The sequence below is a fragment of the Lampetra planeri genome, chromosome 53, assembly GCF_965212315.1.
Source record: "Lampetra planeri chromosome 53, kcLamPlan1.2.h2, whole genome shotgun sequence".
Taxonomy (NCBI): Eukaryota; Metazoa; Chordata; class Hyperoartia; order Petromyzontiformes; family Petromyzontidae; genus Lampetra; species Lampetra planeri.
In genome coordinates, this window is record NC_136159.1 from 2,337,194 (window position 1) to 2,359,978 (window position 22,785).

The following is a 22,785-nucleotide window of genomic DNA, read 5'->3' on the forward strand; positions in this document are numbered from 1 at the left end:
AGCCACAGACCCAAAAGGTCAAGCGGACAGCGACAAAGTTCAAATAGCAAAAGAGTGCAGCATGTTTCTTGAATTGAGCAAGGTCATGACATCTTGAGGAAAACAGATGGTGGGAGTGAATTCCGCAGCCTAAAGTATTTGGTTACAAAGTTTTTATTCTCATACCAACTCAATTGACCATGCAACTACATTGAATATTGTAACAGAAATACGGCCTATAACTGATATATTTTTTAACACGTGGCGTTAACTCCCAGAATCGATTGTGAATTAGTATCAAGTCTAGTCACATAAATCTCTGCCGACACACAGACACACACGACGACGCGCGATGTCTTCAGGCCGACGTGTCGAAGAGACGATCGATCATCTCGGCCACCTGCTCAGAGCGGAAGCGCACGTACTTGCTGGGGTTCTTCGTGAAGGGGACGCTCCCATACCTGGTGGGGGTGGGGGGAGGCGGGAGGGTTGGTGGGGGGGCAGACAACCAAATTACCCTCGCCCAATTCCTGTCTCACCGCGTGTGAAATGTCAACACCGTGTGGCACCCTCGCCGTTTGTTAAAGTGGCTCCAGTGGGACGGATGCAAGGGAGGGGGGTGGAGGAGGGGGGTGGAGGAGGGAGGGACGGGAGGGGGAAGTGGGGAGCGGTTGCCCCCCCCCCTCAACTTCTTGTTAGTTCTAATGTCAGGTCTGTGCTCTCCAGATTCCTGGGAGAAAAGTTCCCAGCTGGCTTGACCTAGGGGAAGGCCCACGACCAGTTCAGATAGTCGCCACCGGCGTTGGCGGTACATGAAGCGGGAATCGAACTCGGGTCGCCGGTTTCGTAGTGCCACCGCGCTATCCGCTGTGCCACCACTCCGCACGCACGTACCTGTCCACGAACACACGGTAGCTGTTCAGCAGCAACTTCTTGCCTTCCTGGCGCAGACGCTCCCTGAGTTCTCGCTCCGGCACTGCCCAGCACTTCTGCACCCGGCACAGCTCCTCCAGGCCCTCGTTAAAGCCCTGCAAAGACAAAGACATCCCGCGTGCAGCCATTAGCAGGCCGTTGGGGCAAGTGCTATATTCTTAGGCTTTTTCGGTAAAGTCACGTAGGTAAAAAAATTAAATTAATAAAAGTAAAATAAAAAATAAAATAAAAATCACGACGTTTCGGAGGCAACACAAGCTTCCGTCTTCAGGTGGAACCGTCACAGCACGATTGCTGTATCAAGTAAGAGAAATTCCAAGAAAACAGTCCTTGTATATATACTGGTTGAGGGTGGGAGGAGCCAAGGCAGGCACCTGGATATTATTATTGTGAGGTTCGGTGCGGCTGAAGCACGCTGCTAGGAATGAGCCTTTGTTGCGTAGACTGGTTGAACTGGGAGGTTCCAAGAGTTGTTACGGTGCGGCTGATGTAAAGGTGCGTGTAAATGCGACTGAGCCTTTGTTATGTAGAGGTGGTGCGGCTGAAATGTGATTTTTATTTTATTTTTTATTTTACTTTTATAAATTTTTATTTTTATTTTTTACCTACGTGACTTTACCGAAAAAACCTAAGAATATGAATCCTTGCAGTCACGAAAGCTTCAAATCTGGGGCAAGTGCTGTTCGTGAGTAGCACTTACGAACGCCGGCACGGCACACAAGGGGGTGGGCACATGAGTTTTATTAGGAAGCCACTGGAGCTATGCACGTTTAAATCAAGATTGAAAACTAATTTGTTTCTCACTGGCTTTTGTGTTCAGTTTGTCGTCTTTCCACCGGACCTCCGATTAGCACGGTTGGCTTTGTAAGGTGCGAAAGAAGTTCAACACACATATATGCATACTCTGTATTTTTGGCCCCAAGCGGCAGAGCGGTGATAAAGCGGCACTGACCTTGAAACGATCCTTGATGACCTGACGCTCCTTATCCTTCAGCTGGAAACACGGACACAAGAGAAGTGTTATGACTTACCGTGTGGTGAGCGAATGGTTGAGTCGGCGAGTGAGTGTATGAACGAGTGACCGGTTGAGTGAGTGTGTTGTTGTGACCTGCAGTATGGTGGCTGAACACAGTGCGGGTGAGATTAAACAGTCAGTCTGTTAGACCGAGTTCTCAAAATGGGTGGACAAAACACAGCAACGTACATGTTGCCATCGTGTATGGTGTGGTAATGTTGATGCCAAAGTGTATGATGTGGCCCTAACCTTTGCGCCAGGTGTGAGGACAGGCATGTTCCGATCGGAAATGCTCTCCAAAACCTTCATCCAGCTGCATTCCATGACACATGTCAACGTACACGTGACGTAAATTGTACTTCATGTGCTGTTTACAGTCAACAAGAACACGTGTGTTGTGACGGTATTCCCGTCATGGGGCGGTAACAGGGCCCAGTGGGAGTGCGTTCACAACTCGCTGCAGTATTTAATAATGCGGATGAATTCACCATGAAATATTACACTCCATCTGCTTCACGGTGGACGTTCAAGATCCCGTGAAGTCGTTCAACACGAGTAGGCAATCGCGTGCCAGCGTCATGATCCACATTTGAAATATGACCTGCACATTATTCAATTGCGATTACCCACAGCGACATCGGCCCCTTCGACTTTGAAACAACTGCAGGCAGACCGTGTCTGTGAAGCACAGCACTTTCGTGACAGCCTCGTGCTGTTAGGATGATGGCGCGAAAACCAAATGTGCAAAATTATTATTATTAAATCTAAAGCTAGAGAGTTAGGAGCACAAATTGTTATATTGGCTTGTGCTGTGTTTAAAGCAAGTAAAAACTCTTGAAATGTCATCCATTACTCACGCGTTTATGTCACTTTTTAACACGTCGTAGGTTTTCGCAGCCTATATTACGATTCATAAATGATTTTTGGTTTGGCCCGCGGAATGATCTGGCCAAATTGCTTTAGTCGTGTCAATCTCCGCCACTCAACACGTAAAAACATGTTTTAACCGTCATGTGCACGAGCATTGAATGAAGTGCCAATTATTTTTAGATACGTTTCGCTAGAAACTGCGCCAAGCGTTTCAAGGAATGAAATCAGGAAGCCAGAATAAGCACCGCTGCACCTGCGCCGATAGCTTTGCAGCTGACTGTCGATCAGCTCTTCGTACGTGCGCTCCAGATTAGGTTGTGTCACTTCCACGAGCTGCAACAACTCTGACCTGAACACCAGATTCACATACGCACACACACAAAGACCAAGACCCCCCATGTAGCCTTAACACATTTGGGGCAAGTGCTGTTAGCGGACACCTATGAAGGCCGGCATGGCACACGAGGGGGTAGGTGGCCAGCACCATGCCCGGCCACCTTTGTCTCCCGAGTGGTGATGTTTAAGCATTCACACGAGGTGCTCATTTCAGGCTGAGTCGACCGAGGGGAGGCTCAGGACCGGTTCAGTTAATCGTCACTGGTGTTGGCCGTGAGTGGCAACAGAACTCGGGTCTTGCTAGTGTAGTGTTTTGCAGCGGACAAAGACAAAGATCCCCTGTATAGTCTTCACAGATTTTTGGGGCAAGTGCTGCTAGCGAGCACATATGAAGGCCGGCATGGTACACGAGGTGGAGGGTGGCCAGCACTACACCCGACCGCCTTTGTCTCCCTAGTGGCGATGTTTACACGCCACACCAGGTATCGCAAGACTATACACACAATGCAATACGCGCAATGCAATCGATAACGTCATGTGATACACAATGCAATACGGTGAAGAATACAATGCTTTACTCATTAAGTACTTCAGCCAAATAAAAACTTCAGTATTGAGTCATCATTCATAATATAATTCTGAGTTAGGCCACAATGGTCTGGCCAAATTTGTTGTGAAACGCTGCTCCACCTACGAAGGCTGGCATGGGATCCGCTTACCGTTGCAAGGCCTTGAGAGTGTAGTTGTAGTTGTTGAGCAGGAATATACAGCCCAGTGCCGGGTCCTCATACACGCGACACTTACTCAGCAGGTTACCCTGAAGGTTCCCCAGAACCCGTGCTGCAACACAAAGGAAAAGATCCCCCGTGTAGCCTCAACCGACTTTTTGGGCAAGTGCCGTTAGCGAGCACCTATGGAGGCCAAAACAACACACAGCTGACTAGGTATTCATTTGAGGCTGATCGGTTCATATAATCGTCACTGGTGCTGGCCTTGAGTGGGAATTGAACTCGGGTTACCGGGTTCCTCGTACAGCGCGCTAACCACTGCGCCACCGCTCCTCATATACACACACAGAAGTGTGCGCGCATGCGTACGTGTGCACAAAACACACGCACGTACTCAACCACAACAGAAATACTCCGGGCGGCTATCATCGTGTCCTTTGCGTCACCAGTGACCGTATACAGATCCCGGTTAAATCCGGGTGTTACTGGGTATTTGCCACACGCACAGAAATGTCTAGAGGAACAAACTGAACGTTGTAGCCCTTTAACCGACCTGCCGGGTCGCGCGCGGTGGGGTCACAGTTGGTATTTACACCTCTTCCAACGCGTCCGGTCAACGTGAAAGAGTAGACCAAACAACCCTCTAGGGCTCGCTCTCGTGGAGGGCACTTTCACCAGCAGTGGCGTGGGCGGAGAACAATCGCTGCACGGCTGCAACCTTTAAACCACCACCACGTTTGTGGGGCATGTGTGTGGGTATGCGCGCGCTGTTGTTGCGTTAAAAACTCACACACGTAGGTGCTCAGAAGTTTTCGGCTGAATTCGGAACTGTGACTTAGGGTGCTGCTGTCTGCAACAACAACACCACCAGTGCAAACGGCAAGTTGAACGACAACAGCAACAACAACACCAGCGCAAACGGCAAGTTGGACAACACCAAGGACAGCAAGCAAGGCTCACGCTCAGCGCACAGCGTGTCCACACAATGCCCGCGTGCGCTCGTGTGCAATTCCACAGTCAAGTGCATGCTCTTAGTACGCTGTTATCCAACGCATGCACGACTGTACAATGAAGACGATGCACAACACAAAAACCACGAGGTACATGCACTGCACAGTAAACACTCAGCCTTCATGCACCACTGACTACGACGCTTTCGGAACACATTCAAGGTTCATGCTGTCAGGTGAAAGTGATCTCCGGCTCAAATGAACATTGAGACATTGGTGCTGATATCCTGTTTACAGACCCTGAGCCAGTGGTCGAAAATTCCACATTCATATGGCGAGGGGGAGTATGCCCATAGGACAACCACTGTTGACCTTCCCCACGAAGTGATACTCATTTTATCGACCCCGTCGGGAGGGCGGATAGGCTGAGTCAACCCACGCCCCAATCAGGATTTAAACTTGTATCCGATCGCAGCCGCTCGCCCTACGGTTGAGCCATATGATAAATAAATATACGTTTGCCGGTTTAATGCAACAGGAAACGTGAGTTTGAGCAAGTTAAATCATTTGTTTTTGGTACAGTGCCGTCTGCTACACACGGGATGTTAAATATCCCACGATGTCATTTAAAATGTGTTAAGATGTTAAAAGACCAAACTGAAACCTCTTACAAGGAATCATGTCTGCATTAACCACAATGCTTGTGGTCAGAATGCAAACAAAAAACATACTCTGATAATATATGCACTGTCCTTGAAATTGGGGAAAAAATAGGAAAAACCTATTATCATATTATGGTACTGGCAAAGGAGATCCCATGATGTAGGTCATTTAAAATGAGAAGGCCTCTGAGCGCCGGCATCACAGTCCAAATGGCAAAAGATGACACCGCAAATGTCCCAACTGGGATTACACATTGCAACAATCATCACCTCCTACCGGCAGGCTGATGCCTGCTTGCAGGCCAGGTGCTGAGTGACCTTATGTCACACAGCTGCTACTGGGGGTGCCCTTCGAATATTCGAGATGATCCAGTGACGTCACACGAAAATAGCAGTAGCCCAACTGTGTGCCTGCGTTACGGTACAAATTTGGCCAAATAGGAAATATTTCCACCGCTAATTAGTCGATTGAAATTACATGTAGCCATCACAATCATCGCCCCCTACTCGCAGACTGGCTTGCAGGTACAGAGTCAAATTATGCAGACATTGACAGTTGCCACTGGGGGTTTTCCCTTTAAAATGTGTCGATGTGAGATGCGACATAAGTCGCTTATTACATGTAAATCGCTCGGGAGAAGCCCCCTGGCGTGAAGGGCACTCTTTCAAAAACAAGTCACCTATTATTCGGGTCGCAAGATTGTTATTGTGATAGGAAAATGCCACCTGCGGCAACTAGACGAGAGACAGGGCGGTGACGTGGCCCAGCGGTAGCGCGTTTACCGCTTACTGCAGAGGTTCGCGGTTCAAATCCGGCAGGCCGCCCCGGTTACTACTGCGGGTGTATTAACCGTGAAATACTCCGCGCCGCCTGCTCCGCAGGTGAGAGGCATTCAACACCATGACTCTCCACTGCCCAATGAGTCTCCGCATGGCCCACTCCTTGACCCTACCCTTCAGAACTCACCACGGGGCTCCAGGGGAATATTGTACGTGTCTCCCAACACTAGCGCATAGTGGGCATCCGTGACAGGCAGAAGGGACACAAATATGGCACATCAAGCATCACGCACACTCCACACATACACACAGACATACTCATATTTAAAAGGTATCACGTTAACATTTACCGATATTAACCTGACAAAATACAGCGCATTAGTGATCTAATGATTTGTTTGGGGGCTCATGATAATACAATAACGGCTGAACACAAAGGTTTTTGCAACCAATATTACGATTAATAATTGATTTTTGGGGTAAGTCATGTAATGGTCTGGCCAAAGATGTGTTGTAAGAACCTCCACCACCCAACATCATTCATCATTCAGTATTCTGTCCAAAGATCAGTCCAAGGGACGACTCTCTCCTCCGTGTTCCTCCTTCTCCGCTACTCTCTTCATCTGTCCGCACGTCCTTCCCCGTTGAACGCTGTCAAGCGTCGCCATTCTCTTACTTCCTCGCGGCCTTTTCGCAAGAAATCTTCCCTCGATCGCCTCCTTCATTAAGCCCGTTCGCCAACCGGTGCCGATGTTTGAAAACCACGTCAGGCACTCTTTTACGGCCGAGTCGACCTGGGGAAGGCCCAGGACTGATTCGTAGTGCCGTGCACTCAACCACCCTGTACCGCTACTACTGCCTTCAGCAAGCCATTCAAAAGCGCCCAAATACTACTATGCGTCCAATTCCAGGCTTTCTTCCTTTATCCTAAACTCTGGCCTGGATGACAAAGAGGAAATGCACAGCGTGTGGCTAACATCCTTGTCTCCTTGGCCAGCCAGAGCACCCAGAGTGCATCTGTTACGCACGCAGCGGGCTGAGGGAATACCTTGAGAGGCCAGCATGGCCGCTGCTGTCTCCTGAAAATCCAGCAACTGTTGTAGGAACAAAATGGCCTGCAAAGATAAAGACGCACATTAATTACCCACAATGCACACGCCCGCATTACGTGACACAAAGCTATCATAATAATCACAGAAGTAGCCCCCCAAATGCAGAAGACCCCTGGGTTCGATCTTCCACGAAGCTTGTGATCCACACTAAAATGCATCTACATAATCGATGGCAGTTGCGGTTACTTGATGCACAAATGGAAAATTAAAGAACTCTCCAGTGTGCGACCGTGGTCATCCAGAACGGATCGTACAACATATAACGACGCAATGCCCGATACACAAATACGAAGGAAACATCACAGCGATACACTCCGCTGCTCCTGACGCGGTTGTCTGGCTTGACCGCCTGAATGTGAAATTGTAGCTGTTGCCCTGCATCTGCATCAGCCATGCGAAAAAATAGGTAATAATAATTTTTTGGTTCTTTTGGTAAAGTAACGTAGAAGGGAAATAATAAAATAATAATAAAAAATAACATTTACTTTATTTTATTATTTCCCTTCTACGTGACTTTACCGAAAGAACCAAGAAGATGAATCCCTGCAGTCACGAAAGCTTTAAATCGAAATGTAATAATAATTTGTCTTTAATAGAATGCCCTCCTTTACACCAGGGCGTCTCAGCGCTTTACACGCGATAAACAGCCAACTTTGATTGCATCTCATCTCAATCATTTTATAGGGCACCCCCGCTGGCAGCTGTCCCAGTGCAGCACAAAGCGGGCCTCAGTCTGCCATTAGTGGACGGTGATCGCTCTGTGAATTCCAAGTTGAATACTTAGTGGTGTATTTTTTTCGATTCGGCAAATTTGGACTGTGATGCCTGCACACAAAGGCCGACTCGTTTTACTCAGGCACACCATATATTGCACGTGCATATGTACACATTAGCTATCCTGAAGACATGGCCCAGCGGTAGCGCGTTTGCCGCTTGTTCCAGAGGTTCACAGTTCAACTCCGGCAGGCCACCCTGGTTATCACTGTGGCTGTATTTACCAGTTGACGTTAAAGGGCCCATTGCGTCATTCAAAATGAGTAGAACATTGTGTGTCGGCGTCATGATCCGCATTTGCCAATCTGGAATATTAGAGTTCACATCCATGCGCGTGAGACTCCACTCACATTGCTTGTGAGCTCATGCACCGTCCCATCTTTCGGCATGTTGTACTCTTTATCCGGGTCATTCTGCAGAGACATGTGGGAAAGAAAACTGAAGACAACACAATCCTATTCAAAGCCTCGTAGCAATATCATTCATAGCCTTGTAATCGCATTCACACTCTAGCAGACACATTTAACAATGTGGAATTTTAATCACACTGATAACCTGAAGACATTGTGGCTGACATAGCTGATATATGTGAAACACCAAATTAGGGAAACAGCATTGGTAACACTCACACCTCATAGCAAGAAGGGCCTGGGTTCAGTTTCTGACTTGACAATTACCTGAACTCGTCCTGGGCTGTCCCCTAGATCGACTCAGCCTCAAATGAGTACCTGATGCGGTGTGTAAACATCGCCACTGGGGAAACAAAGACGGCCGGGCGTGGTGCTGGCCCCCCACCCCCTCGCGTGCCGTGCCGGCCTTCATAGGCGCTACTCACTGAACAGCACTTGCCCCAACAGTCTGCAAAGGCTACACGGGGCACATTTGGTGTGTGATGTACCGTACCTTGATGCTGTCTGCAAACTCCTCAAGAGCCTTGGCCCCAGTTGTCTCCATGGCCGAGATGAGCGTGGGCAGTTTGTTCTTAGTAGGAGCAGCTGTGCCCTGCACACCGCGGCACAGAGAGAAGCCTGCCATGTGAACACACCCAGCGCATTCACAGACGCGGCGTTCATTATTTCGACTCAATTCGAGTATAACCGCGTGTGAATGCCATCGCCAGTTGTTGCTTCAGTCTTCCTCCTTCCACCGGGCCTCCGTAGACCACAAAGGCAAACTGCGTTACTAGGAGTGGGAGAATGTAACGTGATGTGAAGCGATTTTTCCAGTGTCGAGTTAACGCTCGCAAGACTGTGACTCTGTACCAACCCCTTGCTGTGGACTAGGGGGCAGCAACGGCGGCAAGCAGCAAATATATAGCAGCAGCTAGGTTCATGAAGCCTTATCTGGCAAATGTATTGCAGCAGCCCGTACGGCAACACCAGTAACCAGTTTAATTTGGCAAATATATAGCTGTAGCCCGCACAGTAACAACACCAGCAGCAGCAGCAGCAGCCAGGTTCATGAAGCCTTATCTGGCAAATATATAGCAGCACTCCATATGGCAACAACAGCAGTAACAGCCAGCTTCATGAAGCCTTATCTGGCATTAGATGAGCCTGATATACTTCAGGCTTCTTCAGGCCTTCTGGGGCTTGGAACTGCTGCTGCTGCTGCTGTTGTTTCTAGGTTTTTTAAGATAAGGTATATGTTCAGACCACGTATTTTGTATTTCACTTGCATTTTTTAATATATATTTGGAATTTGATTCTATATCTTCCAAAACATTGTGTACTTTCGATTTCACATACAGCTCAGCTGTGTGTTTTTTTACATAGCTGCTGAGCACAGGCCCAAAAGGTCCATAACTTCAAGCGACCAGCAACAAGCAGAACAATAAAAGATGAGAATAAGCACGTTTCTTGAATTGAGCAAGGTTATTATAAGAACTTTGGAAAAGAGACGGACAATGGGAGGGAATTCTCAAGCGGAGCAATGTGAGGGAAGAAGCACAAAATCGAAGTGTTATGACCTGCAGTGTGGTGAGTCAGTGCAAGGGTGAGTTTGGCAAGTTTGTTGAGCGGGTGAGTGCGTGGGTTGGTGAGTGAGTGAATGAATAAGTGTGTAGGTGAATGAGTGAGTAGGTGAGTGTACGGATGAGTGATTGAGTGTGTTGTTGTGACTTGCATTGTGGTGGTTGAACACGGTGTGGTGCATGAGACAAAACAGCCAGTCTGGTGGACCGAGTCTCCAAAATGGGTGCAGGAATCAATGAGTGACGTTGACGGGAATATAGTCACCACGGCAGTAGCAATACAAGAGTGATGAGCAGCAGGCGACCGCTGCCGGCGAGTTGTTTACCTGCAGCACGATGTCGAACTGGGGCTTGCAGGCTTTGAGGTGGCGCAGCACAGGCAGCACGGACAGGACGGCCGAGTAGTCGTGCCGCATCACAGCACGGCGCGCTGCTGCCACCACCCCGTCCCCCTCTGCCACCAGGCTATCCAGGGACTCCTGCAGCCACGCAAACAAAGACAAAGATGCCCCCGTATAGGCTTTGCAGATTGTTGGGGCGGGCGCTTGTAGCGAGCACGTACGAAGGCCGGCACAGCACACGAGGTGGTGGGCGGCCAGCACCACGCCCGGCCGCATTTGTGTCATGGCGATGTAAACACACCGCACAAGGTACTCATTTAAGGATGAATCGACCTAGGGAAGGCCCAAGACTGGTTCAGATAATCGTCACTAGTATTGGCTGTGAGCGGGAATTGTACTCGGGTCGCAGGGTTCATAGAGCAGCGCGCTAACCGCTGTCCTTCCGCTCCCTACGCATCCAGCAACAACCTCTTTCAGCAGAGTTCGTTGTTGGAAGTGGGTAGGGCTGGGCCCATTCACTTTGGCACAGGTGTCAGCGAAATGTTACGACTCGTAATAGATGTCTGGGTTAGGCCACGAAAGTGATTTGGCCAAATATTTGTCACAAAACCCTCCAACAAAACCGACGCAGCCAAACAAATTAAATTGTCACGCGTACAAGCGTTTCACGAGTCAATTGTTTCTGTCTAAGTTCACCGGTAAGGCGAAGAACAATTCTCAAAATTAAAATGTTTAGCAATTAGATGAAACTGCACCAAGCATCTTCAGGACAAAAGCTAGGAAGTCATTGGTGCGTTAACTGATTGTACAAGTGATAATTTCATTTGTTGGCTATGCCAGGTGGTGGAGCAGCGTTTCACAACAAATTTGGCCAGACCATTGTGGCCTAACTCAGAATTCTATAATGAATGATGATTCAATACGGAAGTTTTTATTTGGCTGAAGTACTGTAATGAGTAAAGCATTGTATTCTTCACCGTATTGCATTGTGTATAACATCACGTTATCGATTGCATTGCACGTATTGCATTGTGTGTATCGTCTTGCGATACCTGGTGTGGTGTGTAAACATCGCCACTGGGGAGACAAAGGCGGTCAGGTGTAGTGCTGGCCACCCTCCAACTCGTGTACCATGCCGGCCTTCATAGGTGCTCGCTAATAGCACTTTCCCCCAACAGCCTGTTAAGGCTACACGGGGGATCTTTGTCTTATCGTATTGCGTTGTAGTGTGCACCTGTATTAGAGAGTCGAAAGTCTTCTTGTGGTGGAAGTCAGGAATGATCTGGGTGAGCAGCTGGTACTCGCTGTGAGCCAACTTCACGAAGGCCGACACACACAGGATGTAGGCATCGATCTCCACGTCCCACGCCTCCACACTGCCTGCACACACACACACACCACATTATAAACTCACCTATCACTCACCTATCACTCGTTCAAACGTGGCACGACACACACACACACCTCATATCACTCATCCAACATCACTCAACGATCACTCACCAAATGTGGCACGACACACCACAAACACACACCGCATATCACTCACCCAATATCACTTACCTATCATTCACCTAATGTGGCATGACACAAACTAACACACCGCATATCACTCACCAAATATCACTCCCCTATCACTCACTTAATGTGGCGTGACAAAAACCATACACACTGCATATCACTCATCCAATATCACTCCCCTATCACTCGCCTAACGTGGCACGACACACACCGCATATCACTCACCAAATATCACTCCCCTATCACTCGCCTAACGTGGCACGACACACATCACACAGTGCATATCACTCGCCTATCACTCACCTAACGTGGCAGGACACATACCACACACACTGCATATCGTTCACCTAACACTGATCTAACGTGGCATGAAACACACCACGCACTCACACGCCACATATCACTCACCACCACATCTTGTTCACCTTAAATAGCACCACACAACCCCTAAGCGATTAAACCCATGGTCTAGAGGACAGTTAGGCAGAGTATTCTCAAGTGTGTGGTCAATGCATGCTAGTAATGGCTGGTAGTGGATGGCAATAGTTAATAATATTAACAATAACGTTTGTACATTCGGTATCTGCGCTATTCAGTTAGTGCGCGGCTATCACGAAAATCGTTGTGTTTCACAGACATAGTCTGCAGTAGGTTCACAGTCAGGGGCGACGCAGCTTTGTGTAATCCCAATTTTTTATCTGCGCGTAACTTATCGGACTCGGACTATGACGCAGCCACACAAATGACCTATTCTTTAACGAATTACATCAAGAGAATGTCCACTGTGAAATTTTTTTTTTTATGTTGTGGATTCACGCTTCAACACACCGGTGGGCTAAAGCAGTGAACTATTTGTCGTTTGTCAACGTGATACTTTTTTACTGATTGGCCGTGTTGGGTGGTGGAGGGTTATGACACATTTATAAATAACGCGATCTAAACCCAAAAACGTTGATTATGAACCATACGGTGTATAATCATGGATAATGCACCTGCGCTATTTACCAGGGCAGTCAGCCGGATCCGACTCTGTGAACCTCTGCAACGAGGGAGCGAACGCACTACCGTCGGGCCCCCTCCCCCCCCCCAATGCGTGGCTTGAGCGAGCCGAGTGACCAACTGAGTGTGAAGAATTCACAGGAGCTGCGGCAGTTGGAGGCCCTCCACACGACAGTACCTTCCATGGGAGAGAGGTTGGAGCAGCCCTTCCTTGCCTCCTGCTGGGCGTACTGTTTGAGAAGGTTCTGGGCTTTACGCAGAGTGCCTGGAGCCATCAACCCCAACCCGACAGGCAGAAAGCACACCAGCAGGAGTGATCCCAGGTGAAGGGAAGGACACCGATGAGAGGAAACACCAGGGCACGGAGCGATACCAAGAGAGTGAGGAGACGGGCCGGTGAGTGGGGGAGGGACAGAGAAAGAAACAGAGACAGACCCACACCGTAACAGAGTGGCACCAAAACCGAGCTCCACGTTAGTCAAGCACCGATGCCAGCACCTCATTGATTCGTAATGGATTTTAAGCGTTAGACCGCGGAATGTTCTGGCCAAATTTATGTTGTGAAACCATAAACCGCCCAGGATATCCGGTGCTTAAACTCCCACCTTACCCGTGGGCATTGAGATCGCTATCCTCTGGCTTGCTGACTTGCCACGGCTTTCCGTGGTACAGTAGAGTATAGTGGCATTACAGCAAGTGGATTATTTCCTTATGTGTTCCATCTTGTCGAGTATTCAGAGTTCTATCCTCCCTCACACACGGGGGTTTTTTTTCTCCCGATAATCTGGTGTCCTCCCACTTGTACAAACACTCACGATTCATGGAGTGGGCCAAGCATCCTAATATAGGCCCAGAGAGCTTGGGCAATTGTCGGCGTCAGTTCTGGCTGCTTTCCTGCTTGTCTCGCACCTCTGAATGATTCTCTTATCGCTCTCGCTCCCTCTGAAAGGGTTTTCTGACACAAATTTGGCCGGATCATGAATTGGCCTAACCCAAAAATCAACGATGAATCGTGATGTGACCGATTGGCTTAGTCAGCTTGGCAATGGCCACTTCAAATCGACACGAGGAAACGCAGCGAGTGGAAAATCCACCTACCTCACGTTCCCACACAGCAGGAGTGCAAGCCTTACCTGGGATATAGGCTGAGATGTCCACGTTCGGGAGTGCAGGGAGAGGGGGGTAGAGAGAGAGCAGAGTTAGAAAGTGTAGCGTTTACGATGGGAAGAGCTCACAAAAGCCAGCGCAGTCCCATGCGCTACAACCTTGGCATTGGCCAAAACCACAACAAAGTTCACAAAATTATAATTAGCGTCGTCGTTGAGAAGTAACAAAATAAATGTTAATAATGTTGCCACCTTCACGAAATCTATTCCCTCTATTTAAAAAAATTTAAACTATTTTTTTACACAGCCCATTGGCCAGACTGCCTTCTGGCAGTACATCATTTTCACAGAATCGGCTCAATACAAAGCAGACTCTCATATAGGTTCGTACCTTGATGCCGGGCCGTCTCAAGAGCCCTTGTTACACACAATAAGCGACTTACATTACATCTCGTTTCAAAAAAATTGGTAGGCACCTCCAAGTGGCAGCTATCCCTATGTGCCACAATGTGACACGGCACAAGACTGCGAGTGGGAATTAGTCTGCTAGTAACGGGGCGATAATTTATTATCCCAATTGAGTAAGTATCGGTGTCGCGTTTTCAAGTTTGGTACACATGGACCACGATGCTGACACAAAATGGCCGGCATCAAACGTACAGACAACGCTCGTCTAGAATGACATTCCGGGATTTTTAAAGCCCACTGTGAAACAGACAGTATGGTTAATACAACTGCGGTAATAACCAGGGCGGACTGCCTGAATCGGACCTCGAACCTCTGCAACAAGTAGCTAACTCGCTACCGCTGAACGATGCTTGTATAAATGTGTGGCTCTGTATGTATATGTGTGTATATATGTGTGTTTACCTATGTACGTAGGTCGACTCAGCCACAAACAAGTACCTGGTGCGGTGTGTAAACATCACTGCTGGGGAGGGCGTGGTGTGGGCCACCTACCCCCTCGTGTACCGTGTCGGCCTTCGTAGGTGCTGATTAACAGCAATTGTCCCAACAGTCTGCTAAGGTTATATGGGGGATCTTTGTATCGATATTATGGATACAAATATAATTGTTAAATCGGATGGGAGCAACTGTGGAATAGCAGCAGTACTTTATTGTTGCCATTATAAAGCATAAATGCAGCCCAAGCTGTCATATCTCACTTGGAGCACCCAGTTCCTAGCTCACTGCACTTGAGTAAAACAGCCAGGATTGATTGATTGATGATCCAGCACTCCCTAATGATCCTCTCCGGTAACTCACTACATCGGCGGCCACTAGTCACCTCCTTATCACTCTTCTCTTGCTGGTACCTTGGCTACTGTTACCGTGAGCTGTCACGTGTCGCTGCTGCTGCTGCTCGTCGTACCGGTGCGTTTGCCAGTGGAGGCGGGGAGCCGCTTGGTGGGAGTGTTGGTCCTGCGGGCCCCCACGGCCGGCGAGTGCCCAGCGGCCGCGTGGTGGCTCCGTCGCAGGTGCTCCTTGAGGCCTTGCAGGGAACGAAGCATCTGGCCCGAGCGTAGCTGGTAGTAGACAGTCATGAGGTCTGCACCCCGGAAGGGCAACGCAAGCGAAAAACATTGCAAGTGTCACCGAAGCGAAGCGATGACATCGGTTGACGTACAGGAGTTAGACAGAGCGTTGCATCGCAGAGACCGTCTTGGGGAGGCTTTAATCCAGCAGCGGATAGACCAGGGCCGATAATGATGAGGATAAAAAGCGTACGATGAACGTGCACCAGGAGGCCCAGCACCCACTGTGCCGGTGCCGCCATCTCTGTCACCGCGCCAGTGCGATGCCGGTGATCCCGGCGATGTTGGCGGGCGCCGGCGCTCACCGTGGCTGCGGCCGCTCTCCACCAGCCAGTGTGAGATGCGCACGAGGTCGGCGAGCGCGCGCTCCGGCAGCTGCTGGATGTGAACGTCGGCCGTCCCCTCCGTGGCGCAGGCCTCGCCCTCCTGGGCCGCCTCGTCCTCGTCCTGAGCCAGCGCGTCCAGCAGCAGCACGGGCGGCACGGCCTTGCTGTGTCGCTGCAGCAGCGTGCGCGCCTCGCCCTCCAGCCACTCCTTGCCGTTCTCGAACAGCGACTTCTGCGGTGAGGCAGAATTGAGCATTGGTTATGATCTCGCGGTTCTTGAGAGCTCGGGATAAAAGAGATGATGGGAGGGGATTTTTCCAAAGTGGAGCAGTGCGGGCATAAACGGTCAAGCAAACTCCGGTCATCCTCGCAGCAGATGCGCTTCTGCGGCCGTCTGGATCGTTCTTCCTTCCAATATTAGGAAGCTTCTGGAGCTATGCACTTTTAAATCGAAATATAAAACTACATTTTTTAGAACTGAATTTTGTGTTCGTTTGTTGTCCTTCCCCCGCACCTCCGATTAGCAGTTGGCTAATGTCTGGTGCGAAAGAGGTTCAACATACATAAATACAAAGAAAAGTATTGTGAGCCGCAGTTGCGATGGTTGAACACATTGTGTAGTTTGTGCGTTCTAATAAGGTTGGCATGCAAACATAGTTGGTGTGACCATGATGTCGGTGTGGCTGTGGTGACGTGGTTGTTGTGTTGATGTGATGTGTGCAGTCTGTGTGTGGTGAGGGCGGTTGTAGCGGTGTGCTGGGGAAGGCAATGCCCCTCACCACAGTGTTGAGCTCAGGGCTGTCTGGGTTGTTCTCTGTGAAGTACTCGACTGCGTTCTGTATGCGCGCCATGCACTCCAAGTACTCCTCCAGACGTCCTGCCGGCCTGTACGCACACAAAGACACGTATTTCCCCATATAGCCTCCACAACCTGTTGTGGCAAGTGCTGTTAGCAAGCACCAGTGAAGGGCAGAACGGCGCATGGTGCTGATATTTACACGCCGCACCAGGTACCCATATACGGCTGAATCGACCTAGGGAAGGCCTGGGACCAGGTCAGATATTCGCCACTAATGTTGGCCATGAGCGGGAATCAAACTAAGGTCGTCGGGTTCATAGTAGAATGCACTAACCACTGCGCCGCTGCCCCACTGCGCTGTCTGTGTGTATGTGGATGCAAACGTGTAAACACTCCATCGTGCGGTTTCAAACGTGTGGCGGTGCTCACACTGACGATATCTTATCAGTGAAAGTGCCTCCCAACCCCCCCCCCCCCGCCCTCTCTGAAAATTAGCGAAGAGCACTGCGTTCTAAATAATCTGCGAAGCTGCGTGTTTTTTTTTCACCCCTCCTTGACGACGCGCTGGGTGTCGCGCGCCACGCTGTAGTAGCCGATGACGTGGTGCAGCGCGCCCAGCGTGCGCTCCACGTTCTCCTGCAGCCGCTGCAGGGTCTCCGTCTGGCGGTAAACCGGCACGATGGCGTCCTCCAGCCGCGCCAGCCGGCACTCGAACGACGACAGGATGCCCACCTGCCGGGGAGGGGGGCCTCAGCGATCAGCTCGGCGCCATCTGCGTTACCACTCGTGAGAACTCACGGGCCTTTGGCTGTGCATTTTAAAGCATTTTTTTATAAACTAAATGCATAGCCCAGGCGTCGGTAACTTTTCAAAGAAGAAGAGCAGTTTTTTGCTTGTTTTTGTCTTTGACCAAAATAGTTTGAGAGCCGCATCACACGCAGAGCTACTTGCACACAAACACAGCAGCAGGTATACAGCAATGACAAAACAAACTCTGACTTAAATAAACGAAATAGGTGATGGAATAAACTGCGTCTATTTAGATCATTTCCCCCTTAGTTATTCTTTAACAACACAGTTTGACTGTTGCACATTTTGTCATCACCAAGACGCTCCACAGTGACCCATTCCCTGCCATATTTAGTCAATTATCTTTCCATAATTATGTTTAAGATTTAATAATAAAAAACGGTTGCTCCCAAGGGGGCAACCAAAGAGTCGTAAGGGGGAACCCAACGAGCCGCACGCGGCTCCGGAGCCACAGGTTGCCGAGCCCATACCTGTCAACCCACACGGTTTACCCCGTATTTCTGTACAGGGAAATTGAGTGTTTAGGTCCATACGGCGTACAGCCGCTCCAATTCAGGCAAAAAAAAATACAATTTTTTTTCCTATTTGCGTGTGTTTCTCCCTTGTGATGGGACTTTGTAGGATGAACATCGAGATTTCTAAGGGCACGGGGTGACCAGTAAGGTCTGAATTGGTCTGTCATAAGGCGGTACTGATAAGGAGTTAACAGGTATGTGAGCCTGGTATAGTCCTTTGTCAATTCACTGCTGGATGATGGCCTACTCCACACCATGCCGGTCACGGGAGTTGTTTGACCGTACTTCACGATGCTGGCAAGCGTGGAGAAGCATGGGGACCAGGTTAAATATCGCCCGCCACTGATGGTAGCCATGGCTGGGAATCATCATCAATGACAACTCTTACCTTTTACAAATGTGATAGTGTTGTTTGTTGCTGGATATTACACATTACGGGCCTGTGCTCAGCAACAAGATAGCTGGAATCATGGCAGAGGTATTATCCACTTCATGACTACTCCCAGGCCCATCGTGTTTAGATGTAGTCATACCTCGGTATACGACCGCTTTGGAATACGTCGAATTTGGTATACGTCGTGTTTTGACGAGAAAAAAATGTCTTGGGATACGACGTCTTGCTTGGGATACGACGCGCTTGCTAGAACTTGTATGGGTCGGGATGAGTCAACGCGTATGCCCCGTTCACGACTCCTCCCCTTCCTCACCACCATCCTCGTAGGCTATCAACTCCTCTCAGCAAGGTAAAGTGATGTTACATTTTATTTTTATTTAAATTAATTAAAATTATTTTTTGCATTTATTTTAATTTATGTATGCATTTTAGTAATAAGTAGTGTCTAAATTATTTTTTACAACCTCATTAATGTATACTATGCCATATAAAATATAATTTCTTAGACTCTGGAACGGATTATTTCCTTTCCCTTTATTTCTTATGGGAAAAATTCGTTTGGTACACGTCATTTTCGGTATAAGTCCTACCTTCTGGAACGAATTAACGACGTATACCGAGATACCACTGTACTAATGCTCAATGAGGTGCTCTGGCTTCGCTGAAAGAGCAACGTGTCATCATAAACTGGGCCTATATTATCAGGGTACTCTCCATAATCTTGCTGCAGAGCACCCAGTGACTCCTCTCAATTGTCGACAATCTCACCAAGATAGTCGCTCACACTCACCATGCTTGCCGTTTGCTGTTCGCTCTTATCCAGGCTCTCTCTGATGAAGTTCAGCACATGCTGCTCCTGGATAAGTGACAGGGGAAGATGCGGTCAGTTTGAAATATCAACATTTGCGCACTGCAGGTTATTTTCTTTTGTTTGCACGAATTTCTACGAGGTTCATCTTCTTGGTTCTTTCGGTTAAGTCACGTAGAAGGGAAATAAAAAAATAAAACATAATAAAATAATTCTCACGACGTTTCGGCCACAACGCATATTAGTGTTTCATCCCAGTCACCGCACAAACCCATGCACAACACTCATCATCGAGAATGATCTGTATTTATCCTGGAGAAATCCAATGAGATATGAAGCTCATTATCATAGATGTCCAGCAGGGGCAGGTCAGAAAATGATGACCAATCACTCACCCTCAATCCCCCACGACAACCCTCAACCTACTCACCCTAGCCTAAACCTATCAAGCTCTACGGCTTAGGGGCCATCCATAAATGACGTCACGCACCTAGGGGGGGGGGGGGTCAGACATTTGTGATGTGTGACAAGGGGGGGGGGGGGTTTGAGAAATGTGACGTCACATCAAAATGCGCAACTTTAAATAAATATAGACAACACGTTCTACTTAATTAAATAGACTTTTTAATGTTTTCTCCTACAAGTTCAGAGTGCAGCGTCACATTAAATACGCACTAAAATTGCAATAGTTTAAAGCGATTTGAAGCATGTTGTATTTTTTTTGGGGGGGGGGGCAGAGCTTTGTGACGTCATATTTGAGGGGGGGTCTGACTTTTTGTGACGCCTTGTGACGCAGGGGGGTCAAAAATCGGCAAAAATCGCGTGATGTCATTTATGGACGGCCCCTTAGCCCGTATTTTTGTACAGGGAAATTGAGTTTTCAGGTCCATTACGGTGTACAGCTGTTTCAATGCGGGCAAAAATGTTTTGTTTATCCATTTGTTAGTGTTTCTCCCTCGTGATGGGGGACTTTGTAGGATGAACGTTGAGATTTATAAGGGGCACGGGGTGACCAATAAGGTCCGAATTGATCTGGTACGAAGATAGGCACTCAACACATTCCTGCGGAGGGAGCTGGTAGGAACGTTGGGTTGCTCGGTCAATGGCCAGGGTCAACGGCGGCGTGGTGTATTCCGCAAATATGACCGACTGTGAGGGCGGGCACAAGCCGGCGTGAGTAGCTTAAACGTTGAGTTTTATAAGGGCACCCCCTGACCCTCACTCACCCCCTGACCCACCCTCACCCCCTGACCCACCCTCACCCCCTGACCCCCACTCACCCCCTGACCCACACTCACCCCCTGACCCCCCTCACCCTCAGACCTCCACTCACCCCCTGACCCCCTCACCCCCTGACGCCCACTATCCCCCTGACCCCACTCACCCCCTGACTCCCACTCACCCCCTGACCCACATTCACCCCCTGACCCCTCTCACCCTCTGACCCCCACTCACCCCCTGACCCCCTCACCCCCTGACCCACCCTCACCCCCTGACCCTCACCCCCTGGCCCACACCCTCACCCCCTGACCCTCACTCACCCCCTGACCCTCACCCTCACCCCCTGACCCACCCTCACCCCCTGACCCACCCTCACCCCCTGACCCACACCCTCACCCCCTGACCCACCCACACCTCCTGACCCACCCTCACCCCCTGACCCACACCCTCTGACCCACACTCACCCCCTGACCCACCCTCACCCCCTGACCCACACTCACCCCCTGACCCACACTCACCCCCTGACCCCCTCACCCCCTGACTCAAACTCACCCCCTGACCCACCCTCACCCCCTGACCCACACCCTCACCCCCTGACCCACCCTCACCCTCACCCCAGTCACCTGGTTGAGCTTCTCCTCGATGTCTCGCTTCCTCGCCGACACCGTCTCCTCGGCCGGCATCGCAGCGTTGTGTCAGTGTGTGGTGTGTCACAGTGTGTGGTGTGTCACACTGTGTGGTGTGTCACAGTGTGTGGTGTGTCACAGTGTGTGGTGTGTCACACAGTGAGTGGTGTGTCACAGTGTGTGGTGTGTCACACTGTGTGGTGTGTTACACTGAGTGGTGTCACAGTGTGTGGTGTGTCACACAGTGAGTGGTGTGTCACAGTGTCAGTGGTGTGTCACACTGTGTGAAGTGTTACACTGAGTGGTGTCACAGTGTGTGGTGTGTCACACAGTGAGTGGTGTGTCACAGTGTCAGTGGTGTGTCACACTGTGTGGTGTGTTACACTGAGTGGTGTCACAGTGTGTGGTGTGTCACACTGTGTGGTGTGTCACAGTGTCAGTGGTGTGTCACACTGTGTGGTGTGTTACACTGAGTGGTGTCACAGTGTCAGTGGTGTGTCACACTGTGTGGTGTGTCACAGTGTCAGTGGTGTGTCACACTGAGTGGTGTGTCACAGTGTCAGTGGTGTGTCACACTGTGTGGTGTGTTACACTGAGTGGTGGCACAGTGCTACACTCGCCGCGTTCGCCTTCGGCCCGCAGCGTCGCCCTGATTGGTCGAGCTCCGCGCGTGACACGCAACGGGCTCGCTCCTGATTGGCAAAGGCGCCGCGCGTCACATTTGCCCCCTCCCCTCTCCGAGATCACAAACCTCGGATATGACGTCACCGGCACGTGACTAGCGCCGCCATATTACCTAGGGGAGATGTAAATGTGTGGTTTTGAATGAATCAGAATCTTGATTTGTCCTGAAGGAGGAATCGCATACCTGTCAACCCCTTATCAGTGCTTAACTTATTACAGACCAATTATTACAGGCAACCTCGTGCCCCTTACGAATCTTAAACTTTCATTCTATAAAGTCCCATCATAAGGGAGAAACAGACAATGTCTTTTTGCCCGTATTGAAACGGCTGTAACGCCGTATAGACCTGAAAACTGAATTTCCCTGTTCAAGAATACGGGGTAAACTGTATGGGTGGACAGGTATGGAATCCGATGAGCTATAAACACAAACAAAACTAAACCTCCCCCATCCTACCCAGGCAAAGCCCACTGAGTTATTAACTTATTGTTCACAAGCTACCTGGCCACATGATAGCTCACCAAAGTGGCCTTATCATTTGGACATTTATAGCAGCAAAATTATCCAAATCATCCCAATGCATGTTTCTAAATGTGGAGGAAAAACCGGAGGACACGGATAAGAAAATCCACGCGACCACGGGGAGAGAGACACAAACTCCAAATATACAGCAGCAGGTGTCAGGGTCGGTATCTAACCCCCGATCTCCTGCATACCAGGCGAAGTACTTAACATCTCATCACCGTGGCGTCCCTTGAATAAATAAATGAGCACATACATCAACTGCTGTGGGTAAAGTCATGCAGAGCCAGTGGTGGAAATTCCACATTCCCATGACGAGGCTAGTCTTTTTTCTATAAAGGATAGCCAACCACCGTTGAACTCCCCACAAATTGTTTGCTATATTATCACCCCGGAGGGATTATGGGCTGAGTCGATCCCCCATGCAGGATACGTACGTAGCCAACCGTGCTCATCGAAGGTGCGA

At 49.5% G+C, this 22,785-nt stretch overlaps 1 protein-coding gene across 3 annotated transcripts; it reads right to left on the minus strand.

Annotated features, from left to right (window-relative positions):
• Positions 1-137: 137 nt before the first annotated feature.
• EXOC7 (exocyst complex component 7) lies at positions 138-21,777 on the minus strand. 3 transcript variants are annotated; one of them, XM_078617329.1, is made up of 21 exons: positions 21,227-21,777; positions 21,110-21,177; positions 19,248-19,313; positions 17,286-17,470; positions 16,719-16,824; positions 15,919-16,171; positions 15,451-15,627; positions 14,106-14,117; positions 13,151-13,237; positions 11,687-11,832; positions 10,438-10,590; positions 9,043-9,141; positions 8,490-8,552; positions 7,302-7,368; positions 4,652-4,711; positions 3,853-3,973; positions 3,051-3,146; positions 2,177-2,240; positions 1,865-1,906; positions 874-1,007; positions 138-440 (listed from the first exon to the last, which is right to left on the minus strand). In XM_078617329.1, exons 2-21 carry the CDS (start codon positions 21,167-21,169, stop codon positions 338-340), a joined length of 2,094 nt encoding a protein of 697 aa, XP_078473455.1. In that variant the 5' UTR covers positions 21,170-21,177; positions 21,227-21,777; the 3' UTR covers positions 138-337. The 3 variants fall into 3 exon arrangements, with proteins under 3 accessions (XP_078473455.1, XP_078473454.1, XP_078473453.1); XM_078617328.1 differs by lacking the exon at positions 13,151-13,237; XM_078617327.1 differs by lacking the exons at positions 13,151-13,237; positions 21,227-21,777 and having other exon boundaries at positions 21,110-21,217.
• Between the last annotated feature and the right edge of the window lie 1,008 nt (positions 21,778-22,785).

Coding starts and splice junctions, on each gene's coding strand:
- EXOC7 (XM_078617329.1), bottom strand. CDS start 21,169: ATGCCGGCCGAGGAGACGGTGTCGGCGAGGAAGCGAGACATCGAGGAG. Junction 8,553..9,042: donor AGTTTGCAGACAGCATCAAG/GTACGGTACATC, acceptor ATGTCTCTGCAG/AATGACCCGGATAAAGAGTA. Junction 1,008..1,864: donor TCATCAAGGATCGTTTCAAG/GTCAGTGCCGCT, acceptor TTGTCTTTGCAG/GGCTTTAACGAGGGCCTGGA.